We start from the raw sequence: 11749 nt of genomic DNA on the forward strand, positions 1-11749 counted from the left end.
TGCATCCTCGAGCCCTGACAATTTTCACCTGTTCCGTGGAGGAAAGCAGTTGACTCACTGTAGCTTGCCCCTCACCATTACATTTATTAGCCAGGTGGCCTGTGATGGTGTTTGAGACCTAAATCAATAAAGTAACAGTTCATTTAGTTTTCATCACAACTGAAAAGATAACCAACAAATTGTCCCATAATGCAGCTCACTTTGAAAAATATCAAATGTCCCCCTTTAACTGCTAGTTAGACTGGAAAGTGAAGCTGGAGCGAATCCTGCCTGTTTCTATCGCACCTCAGTGGCTGCTTTCAGTACAAATGTATGTTAATTCTCAAAACTATAGAAATCATATATTTTAAGAAAAATTCTTGAATTTCGTAATTCTAGATTCTAGCATATTTGAAAAACATCGCCACACTGCAGTTTGAGAGATGTGAATCTTCCTCAAACTTTAATCAACTTTCCCCTGATACAAGAAGTATTGAGCCACACAATTTCATCAGAATCCATCATTACACACACACACACACACACACACACACACACACACACACACACACACACACACACACACACACACACACACACACACACACACACACACACACAGAAAGTGGGTTTAATTATGAGATACAGGGTTTATGAAATATGAGAATGTTAAAAGTCATGAGTGACTCCCTGACCTCACTGGTGACATCATTTCTGGTATAAAAGACCAGTTTGAGAACTGATGCACATCCGAGACGCTGGTCTGGGCTGTGTACTGTGCTGTAGGCTGGTCATCATGCGTGAAATTGTACATCTGCAGATTGGACAATGTGGCAACCAGATAGGCTCAAAGGTTAGTCAAGAAAGTTTTTATTGGAGTTAAAATGTGTGTAGAATATAGAATTTAGATAATGTTGAGACTCTGGTTAAACATATATATATATATATATATATATATATATATAAAGTTTCATTTTGATGCCAATATTTATTGACACAGGGTGTTTGTTCCCTGTTGGGCTCAAGAAAAAGATAAGAGCTGAAGCGAGACTGTCATGGGTGGGACTTAACAATTTTTTTTATTTTTTATCTTGCCCACACCACAAAGAATGCAAAATGAATGAATGGTAAGGGATAATGTAGGTACAATAATTTATGTACGTTAACATGTGAGGCCATGAAAATTAACTAGTTATTTGACATTAGTATTGACATTTCATGCTTTTTTTTTCACAAGCCTGCTCATAATTATATGACTAAACTTTGTTAATAGTCTGAGTAGACACATGGCAGCTAAATTTTGTGGTCCAAATAATTGATAAATAAGATGGGATGCATTTCAACAGGTATGCAGCAGGGCTGTGCAAAATTCTGAATTTTTAAATTGTAATTTTACATTCTGTTTGCTACCTTAGTTCAAAATTCAAACCAAACTCAAGAACTGAAACTGAATTCTATTCAATTCAATTAAATTCTGAAAGTCAGAGTATGTATCTGGAGGAGAGTGAGTGTAAAGCTAACAATCACAGGTTGACTGGACAAGTAAATTAAGGGAAAAAATAAATGAATGAATTAATAAAAAATTCGGACCACATTAAAAGGAGAGGATTAGTAGCTGGAGAAAAATAAATTTCTAAAAAAATGTCCTTGTTACAACCTTTGGACACTTTGGATGAACCCTAAGTCTTTTTTCACATTTTTAGTTACTGCAAAAATGTCCTGATTGACAGAGGATACTCAGTGAGTTGTGAAATAATGATAAGTGTGATATTCTTTGGCTACTTTGCAGTTCTGGGAAGTGATCAGTGAAGAACATGGGATCAATGTAGCGGGACTCTACGAAGGAGACAGCAGTCTCCAGCTGGACAGGATTAATGTCTACTTCAATGAAGCACATGGTAGAAAAAATGCTATATGTACTACAACTCCATTTTATAGAAGATACTGTTTTTATTTAATAATAATCATCATCATCATATGAGTATATAGCAAAATAAATAACTATATTGTTATTATTATTATTATTATCATAGGTGTTATTATTAGACATTAGAATTTTTCACACTATGATGACACATTTATGATCAGAATACCAATGGTGATATGAGTAATCAGTCTCCTATTTACAGGTGGTAAATATGTGCCAAGGTCCTTGCTTATTGACCTGGAGCCCGGCACCATGGACAGTATTAGAGGAAGCCGCATCGGTGGTCTTTTCAGGCCTGACAACTTCATCCACGGTGAGACAAATGGAGTACATAAAAACTGTCCCCTTTTTTATGGGTGTTTGACATATATTCTGTTTTTTAATGAGCACTGATACACTTACTCTAAGACCTTTCTCAAACTGCTGCCGATGTAATATTTGTAAATGTATAAAATCTGTGGTCATTTTTCACCTTAAATTGTTTTACAGTGGCAGAGCATCATTTCTTTGAGGTAGTTGCATGCAATTTAAAGCAAATGTGGCTGTATTTAATTAAGTTATTACAATCTTTTTATATATGTTCAACTGTCTTTGTGTTGTCATGTACCAGGCAGTATCCTGACAAAGAAATATATTTTAGATTTAACTGCATTTGAGGTTTGAAAACTTGATGAATTAAAACAAAAAAATATAATTGATTTTTGTTGGAATTAGAAAATTTACAAATCTTATTATTTGATTTTTTTGATGTCCAACTGATAAAGAAACACAACAATTTGAACCATATTTTGAGCTGCCTAAAACTTTCGGATAATACTGTTGATCCAGAGTCTGGAGACAGTATATTGTGTTGACATACAGGGCCTTGAACATTCTGGTGTTTCCAAACCAAAAACCATGGATGACTAGCCAGGTCCGCACGCTCCTCCGGGACCGGGACGCAGCCTTCAGATCGGGAGACAGAGCACTATACAACACCACCCGTGCTGACCTGAGGAGAGGCATCAAGACCGCCAAAGCGGAGCATAAGAGCAGGATAGAGGATTATCTTAACAACCCCCGACAGGTGTGGCAGGGCATGCAGTCGATCACCAATTACAGAGGCTGTGCTGCAACACCAGGGAACTCAGATCTGGCACTAGCAGAAGAACTGAACAGCTTCTATGCCCGTTTTGAGTCTCAGGCACGGCACTCAACCACAACACCCCAACTCCCACTACAACCCATTCCAGCCTCCAGTTCCCCCCCACTTACTCTAGCGGCTGAGGACGTGAGACGAGTGCTCTGGGCTGTGAACCCCAGGAAGGCTTCAGGCCCGGATAGAGTACCAGGGAAGGTGCTCAAGGCATGTGCTGACCAGCTAGCACAGGTCTTCACTGTCATTTTCAACCTGTCACTAGAACATGCCCTCATCCCAGCCTGCTTAAAATCCGCTACTATCATCCCAGTTCCCAAAAAATCACCCACAACCAGCCTCAATGACTTCCGCCCGGTAGCACTCACCCCAGTCATCACCAAGTGCTTTGAGAAACTGGTTCTAAGACACATCAAAGCTTGTCTCCCCCCTACCCTGGACCAGCATCAGTTCGCATACCGGTCTAACAGATCCACAGAAGATGCAATAACAACTGCCCTTCACTCAGCATTGACTCACCTGGAGAAACAAGGGAGCTATGTCAGGATGCTCTTCATTGACTATAGCTCAGCTTTTAATACCATAATACCGGACATCCTTATCCCCAAGTTATCCAACCTGGGGATCCCACTGCCCACCTGCTCCTGGATCAAAGACTTCCTGGTCAACCGACCACAGCAGGTGAAGCTTGGTCCTCACTTCTCCTCCTTCCGTACTCTCAGTACCGGCTCCCCCCAGGGCTGTGTGCTGATCCCACTTCTCTACTCGCTCTACACATCTGACTGCACCCCCACCCACTCGGAGAACATCATCGTTAAATTTGCTGATGACACAACAGTGGTGGGGCTGATAACAGGGGGAAACAAAGCGGCCTACAGAGATGAGGTCCAAAAACTGGTCGAATGGAGTGCAGCCAACAACTTGGCACTAAACATCACAAAGACTAAGGAACTCATCCTGGACTTCCGTCGAAAGAAAACTGCCCCTGCCCCACTGTACATCAATGGCGAATGCGTGGAGCGAGTGGAGTCCTTCAAGTTCCTAGGGGTTCACATCTCTGCTGACCTCTCCTGGTCAGTCAACACCGCAGCACTGGTCAAGAAGGCCCAGCAGCGACTACACTTCTTGAGGGTGCTTAGGAAAGAGCAATTAAGCACACCCCTGCTGGTGACCTTCTATCGCTCCACTATAGAGAGCCTGCTGACCTACGCAGTGTCAGTGTGGCACTCCAGCTGCACTGAAGCTGACAGGAAGAGACTGCAGAGGGTAGCAAACACTGCCCAAAAAATCATTGGCTGTCCTCTGCCCCCCATTTCCACCATCTACACCTCCTGCTGTCTTAGTAGGGCCAAGAACATTCTCAAGGACAATACACACCCCAGCTTTCACCTCTTCAACCTGTTGCCCTCTGGCAGGCGCTACAGGTCCATACAGGCCAGGACAAATAGAGTCAGAGACAGTTTCTTCCCCAAAACCATCACCATGTTGAACAATAATCTGCACTAAAAACGGACTATATTAGGTACTGAGTCGCACCATATCTATCTCATTTGTAGCACAGGACTTTTGAACATTTTTCAGTTGTTCCATTATTATATCGCCTATAGTTGTCATACAGTTTTACATTTCCTTTTGCACTCTCTCAATTGCTACACTGTTTACACTGTCCACATGTTACACAATTTTACTTTTCAGCAAAGGACTTCACGTGTTTCCTTATGTGATATTGTTGTTTATTCATGTTATATTGTCTGGTATTGCACTGCGTGCACTTTTTAAGGAGCAGCCCCCCCTAATCTCGTTGTACTATGCAGACTGTGTTTGCTGTGTATAATGACAATAAAGGCTTTCTATTCTATTCTATTCTATTCTTGCAAAAGTATTCACACATTTTAATTTGTTTATGCCATTTCAAATACAAAAAGCAAATCAGGCTTCTCAATATAAAAATTTCTAAAATTATCTCAAACTGACAGCAAATCTCTGTAACGTGATATAAATTAATTAAAAATATAAAAAGGAAGATGATGGGTTGCATAAGTAATGAGGCCTTTTGGTATAACAACTGTAAACAATCAGTTTCATTCCCAGTTTTCTTCAGACAAGTCAGGGGATGGATACATGAACATTTCCAAGTCACTGAATATGTCTTGAACTTTATTTACACCAGTTATGAAGAAATACAAACAGTATAGCGCTCTATGGTAAAACTGTGTGGAGTAGACAGTTCTCAAAAACTGAGTGACTGTGCAAGAAGGAGAAGAGTGAGGAAAGCCACCAAGACACCCAGATGTTATAGGCTTCTCTGGGTGTGATTGGAGAAATTGTGCGTAGTGCATGTTTGGCATTTTGTATCCCCAGTTATACATCTTCATGATGAAGTGGTATAGAGGAGGATTTTCTTTCACCAAAACATCAAATCTAGGCTTGCGTCTTAGATCTTAACTTTCAGGTCTTCTTTTGAAGAAAATCCAATGCAGGTTACTTCCCCAACCAATGTTGGTATCCATTTACACCTGAGATTAAGTGGATTAAGTGTCTTGTCCAAGGACACAGATACTGTAGATAGCATGGGCAGGATTTGAACCCAGGTCTACGTAGTGGCAGGCCAACTCCTTAACCACTCAGCAACCTGCTCTACCAAGCTGTAAATGGGTACTGAATTTGACAAAAGAAGTACCCTGTGATGAACTGGTGTCCCATCCAGGGGGAGACATAGGCTTTCATCCTTTACCTGCAACAGTATCTTGGAATAAGCATTGGTGTGATGGGCCTCATGATCATGGTATTTTTTATTATTATTATTATTATTATTATTATTATTATTATTATTATTATTATTATTATTATTATTATTATTATCTGCCAGGTCCACATCATGGTGACAGCAGACCAAGCATGTCAGCCCACACTTTCCTATCCTTGGCAAACCCTGTAATTCTTTCTGGGGGAATCCCGAGGCTTTTCTAAGCCTGCTGGGCAATATAATCCCTTCAGCTTGTGTAGGACTACTATTTGCTAATTCTATTACTGTGCTGTTTTACATGTACAGGAAGCTCAGGAGCTGGAAATAACTGGGCAAAGGGCCATTACACTGACGGAGCTGAATTGGTGGAGCAGGTGATCGACAGAGTGAGAAACGAGAGTGAAAGCTGCGATTGCTTGCAGGGCTTTCAGTTGGTTCACTCCTTGGGGGGTGGAACTGGCTCTGGCATGGGCACCCTTATTATCAACAAGATCAGAGAGGACTATCCCGATCGTATCATGAATAGCTTCAGTGTGATGCCTTCTCCAAAAGTCTCCGACACAGTGGTGGAGCCCTACAATGCCACCTTGTCTGTTCATCAACTCCTGGAGAACACAGATGAGACCTTCTGCATTGACAATGAGGCCCTCTACGACATCTGTTTCCGCACACTGAAAATGTCCACGCCCACCTATGGAGACCTCAACCACTTGGTGTCCATGACCATGAGTGGGGTCACCACCTCCTTGAGATTCCCTGGACAGCTAAATGCAGACTTGCGGAAGCTGGCTGTCAACATGGTGCCTTTCCCTCGTCTCCATTTCTTCATGCCTGGCTTTGCCCCCCTGACACCACGCGGTAGCCAACAGTATAGAGCCGTAACAGTCCCTGAGCTCACCCAGCAGATGTTTGATGCCCGTAACATGATGACGGCCTGTGACCCAAGGCGAGGTCGCTACCTCACTGTTGCTGGTGTATTCCGCGGCAGGATGTCCACCAAAGAGGTTGATGAACAGATGCTTGCAATTCAGCAGAAAAACAGCAACTACTTTGTGGACTGGATCCCACATAATGTTAAGGTTGCCGTATGTGACATCCCACCCAGAGGCCTCAAAATGTCCTCCACTTTCATTGGCAACAACACTGCCATTCAGGAGGTATTCCGCCGTGTGGGTGAGCAGTTTTCCCTCATGTTTCGACGGAAGGCTTTTCTTCACTGGTACACAGGGGAGGGTATGGATGAAATGGAGTTCACCGAGGCAGAGAATAACCTCAATGACCTTGTCTCAGAGTACCAGCAGTACCAAGACGCCACTGCTGATCAAGACTCAGAGGCAGAGGATGAGGAAAGAGATGAGAGAGCATCATCACTAATGCCAACTAAAGTTAACTCTCTGCTGGATGTTCAGATGGAAACGGTGACGGAAGCCAACAACGAAACTCTTGCTGACTAGAAGATGAACTTGTGTGTTACAGTTCAGTGTGGTGTCATGTCTGGAGGTATTGTCCGGTTGTTAAGATGTAAAAGCCAAATGACAGATGTTGGTCTAAAAAGGAGCTGGTACCATGAAGGGTTCAGACTGAAAATCCAAGAAGTCCAAAACCACAAATTTTTAGTTGAGGACAATATGTGCTTGGGTGCTTAGATACAATCAGTGAGCAAAATATTAATGAATTGGAACATAACATTATCATTTTATTTATGGAAAGCTGTGCATTTTCTCATGTGTTTTCCTTTAAATTCTTATTTTAAGATGCTTTTTTTTCTCAATTAAGAATGGCTTTACTGGGTTTTGCATCTGAACCCTTCATATATTTCAGTTTTTTACTTTGTTAAAACGTGCTGTCATAATACCGGATGGATGATGTCTGTTTTTGCTCCGGAAAAGCTGAGGTTTCAAAAGTCCCACTCCTTTCACATTTCATATTCCCATGAAATTTGACTGACAACTTTGGCCCCCAATGACTGGACAAAAGCACCTCTTCCTGCTCAAAATACATAATCAAGTAATGTCAACCGGTCTCACAAAACTTGGTTATTTTAATGGGAAACATATCATTAATTTTATTTTAACAGTTTAATACAATTTTCTCATTGAAACAACCAAGTTGTCATTTCATTTCTTTTTTTTCTTTTTTTTTAAGAGTGCACTTGCACTCTAATATGAATTTAGGGTTTTGGTAGAGACCCTTTTTTGCAGGGGGGAGGGGAGCGGGGCGGTCACAGGCCATTAGGTTTGGCATCCAGTTTTATCTTGGTGTTGGTCACTGCATACTTAATTTTCATTGTGACTCTACCAGAACAGTAAAAGTTATTGAGGTCTGAAATAAAACCCAACTTTTTCTTTTTATTATTGTTCATACAAGTGTCCACAGTCTCACTTCAGTCCTATAAATTGCAACTCCTTGTCATTTCACACAAACTTTTATCTTGGTGATGGCTATTGCATATCAGTTTTCATTGGGATCCTACTGGAACCCTTAAAGGTATTGGGGTTTTTAAAAATCACCTTTTCCCTGTTGTTTATACATGTTTCCAGGCCCCCACTTCAGTCTTACATAGTGGATATCTTTGCACTTTGGTATATTTTTACCTTGGTGTTGGCAGTTGGAGTCTTAATCCAACCCATAGCTTTGTATTTGTAGTCTGATATGAACCTTGGGGACCACTAGGGAGCTTTCTCTGTTGGGTAGACTTCCTAATTTGACACAGGTTTATATCGGTGTTGGCCATTGTATATATTCATAGTGTTTTCACATAAAATGGGTAGTGGCAGCTTAGTGCTATGAGCAGTGGTGACTTTTTTACCCATTGGACAGACTTCAAGAGTTAGCACACCACTTCATCTCAGCAATACAAGGTGCAGTTTTTCCAAGTAGTATATGTTACAGCATATTTGCATATGTATTTTGAAAAATTCTTGTATGCCTGAATTTTTGCACAGTATTTTGTCAAAGTTTTTTTTTCCCCCTGTCAGAAATCACCCTTTGATTAAGCTATTTGTATATGTAGAAACATTAATGTCACACTAGCTCTATGTGTTCTACTCCTGTTAAAATGTGATTGTGATGTTAACACTTGGTCTTTTTTTTTGTTTGTTTTTAAAAGCATATTTTGTACATCTTTCAGCGATATTAATAAGCCATATTAAAAAAGCAAAAGCAACAAAAATCACCAAACTATTAAAACATTTTAATTCTCTTTGTGTTGTCTATGTCTGCAGTTAAAGTGAAACTTGAGTTAAAACTGTGGCATAGTGACAGACAGGACCCTGATAACACAGTGACATGGCACTGTGTGAAACTGTCAGAATGTTTCCTCCCACTGTTAAGAGTCTGGGGCCTGCAGATTATGCATAACTTTGCACACGTCTGTGCTGCACGATAAGGACACATGACGTGGAAATGCCCCTGCAACTGTGAAGTAACACCAAAAAGACTCGTGCAATGGGATTAACGAGAGAAATTAAACAGCATATGGCCTATGTGACAGGTGATGTGTCAAACCTGTCCCTACAGGTGACAAAATGTTTAAATTTCCATGGAGACAATAGAAAAAAAATTAGATGAAATTATTTAATGTTAACACTAAATAGCTGAAGACCAGTTCTAAATTGTTGTTATGTAAGGCAGTAGTTCCAAACTTTTGTTCCTTGAAGCCCCCTTACTTGTACTGAAGAAAGTTGGTGCGACCCCCAGCTCCCTGTAAGTGTGTTATTATGACTCTCTTTATCATGTCTTTTAATTTTGACAACCTCAGAGTGGACAAAACGTCACAGCCCCCAAGTGACCTTTGGTGCCTCCTAAGGGAGGTTTGGACTCTACGTCAACAGTACCATCTGTGATCCGCAAGACTTAAGAGATACACCCTGCAAAAGTATGAGAAACGCCACACCACACTACAAGACACGCCTACTTAGATGCCAACAAGAGCAGAAGACACCCCTACTTTGATACCAACAACATTAAAAGGGACGCCTACTTAGACACTAAGGACAGCAGAAGACACACCTACTTAGAGACCAACAACACTAGAAGACATACCGACTTAGGCACTAAGGACAGCAGAAGACACACCTACTTGGATACCAACAACAGTAGAAGACACGCCTACTTGGATACCAACAACAGCAAAAGACACGCCTACTTACAGACCAACAAGAAACAAGACTAGAAGACACGCCTACTTAGATACCAAGGACAGCAGAAGACACGCCTACTTATATAAATGGACTGCATTTATATAGCATCAGACGCCCAAAGCGCTTTACAATTATGCCTCACATTCACCCCGATGTCAGGGTGCTGCCATACAGGGCGCTCACTACACACCAGGAGCAATAGGGGATTAAAGGCCTTGCCCAAGGGCCCTTAGTGATTTTCCAGTCAGGCGGGGATTTGAACCCATGATCTTCTGGACTCAAGCCCAACACCTTAACCACTAGACCATCACCCCATCACCTCCCCCAAACTACTTAGATACCAACAACAGCAGAAGACACGCCTACTTAGACACCAAGGACAGCAGAAGACACACCTTCTTGGATACCAACAACAGCAGAAGACACGCCTACTTAGATACTGAGGACAGCAGAAGACACCCCTACTTGGATACCAACAACAGCAGAAGACACACCTACTTAGATACCAAGGATAGCAGAAGACACACCTACTTAGATACCAACAACAACGGAAGACACATTTACTTAGATACCAAGGACAGCAGAAGACACGTCTACTTGGATACCAAGGACAGCAGAAGACATGCCTACTTGGATACCAACAACAGAAGACACATCTACTTGGATACCAACAACAGCAGAAGACATGCCTACTTAGATACCAAGGACAGCAGAAGACATGCCTACTTGGATACCAACAACAGCAGAAGACACGCCTACTTAGATACCAAGGACAGCAGAAGACACAGCTACTTAGATACCAACAACAGCAGAAGACGTGCCAGTTAGATACCAAGGACAGCAGAAGACACGTCTACTTGGATACCAAGGACAGCAGAAGACATGCCTACTTGAATACCAACAACAGAAGGCACAGCTACTTGGATACCAACAACAGCAGAAGACATGCCTACTTAGATACCAAGGACAGCAGAAGACACGGCTACTTAGATACCAACAACAGCAGAAGACGTGCCTACTTAGATACCAAGGACAGCAGAAGACACACCTACTTGGATACCAAGGAAAGCAGAAGACACGCTTACTTAGATTCCAAGGACAGCAGAAGACATGCCTACTTGGATACCTACAACAGCAGAAGACATGCCTACTTAGATACCAAGGACAGCAGAGGAGAACATACAAACCAGAACGTGCAAAGTGGACATAGAAAAGAGTAGCTAAAGTTAGTCGCATTTGTTTAGAAATGTAAAAAAAGGTTAAGTTTAGGGTCGGGGTATGTAAGATGATAAGTTAACTGTCGACACCAACTCCTGGGAGGACCACACAGCTGACCACACCAGCTGGAGAGGCATGCTCCATAGGCAGCTGGGGAATGGTGAAGAGAAGTTGTATGCTGTGACAGCAGAGAAGTGTGCGAAAGGAAACAGCCAACAGACCAGTGATCATGATTGCCACTCTCGCATCAGCCTGTACAGCCACAAGAGGCGCTGCTCAAGTCGAGCAGTCAGTTTGGAAAAATAACGGCGATATATTTACCCATGGTCAGTCATGACCGGTGGAGTCCAGAGAGAAGTTACCTGTGTAAACTGGGAGTTACCCTACAGTTACATTAGCTACAAGCAACAGCAAGTAACAGAGGCAACGTGACAACTTGCCATTCATCTTTAATCACAGATAAATATGAATCAAACCACCGCAGCGCAGTGCCTTTAATACCTATGGCATGCTCTAATCTCTGTAATAAAATTTTATGGTCAACAGTATCAAAAGCAGCACTGAGGTCCAACAGAACAAGCACAGAGATGAGTCCACTGTCC

General features: G+C 41.9%; 1 protein-coding gene across 1 annotated transcript; it reads left to right on the forward strand.

Annotated features, from left to right (window-relative positions):
• The first annotated feature begins 674 nt into the window (after positions 1 to 674).
• On the forward strand, positions 675 to 8989 carry LOC117506591 (tubulin beta-6 chain). Its single transcript, XM_034166103.1, has 4 exons — positions 675 to 832; positions 1769 to 1877; positions 2109 to 2219; positions 6094 to 8989. Exons 1-4 carry the CDS (start codon positions 722 to 724, stop codon positions 7239 to 7241), a joined length of 1479 nt encoding a protein of 492 aa, XP_034021994.1. The 5' UTR covers positions 675 to 721; the 3' UTR covers positions 7242 to 8989.
• Positions 8990 to 11749: the final 2760 nt, after the last annotated feature.

The sequence above is a fragment of the Thalassophryne amazonica genome, chromosome 3 (genome assembly GCF_902500255.1).
Source record: "Thalassophryne amazonica chromosome 3, fThaAma1.1, whole genome shotgun sequence".
Taxonomy (NCBI): domain Eukaryota; kingdom Metazoa; phylum Chordata; class Actinopteri; order Batrachoidiformes; family Batrachoididae; genus Thalassophryne; species Thalassophryne amazonica.

Excerpts from the sequence above, each read along its gene's own strand:
- LOC117506591 (XM_034166103.1), top strand. The coding sequence starts at position 722 with ATGCACATCCGAGACGCTGGTCTGGGCTGTGTACTGTGCTGTAGGCTG. Across the intron at positions 833-1,768 it reads GCAACCAGATAGGCTCAAAG|TTCTGGGAAGTGATCAGTGA; the intron begins GTTAGTCAAGAA and ends GCTACTTTGCAG. Across the intron at positions 2,220-6,093 it reads GCCTGACAACTTCATCCACG|GAAGCTCAGGAGCTGGAAAT; the intron begins GTGAGACAAATG and ends TTACATGTACAG.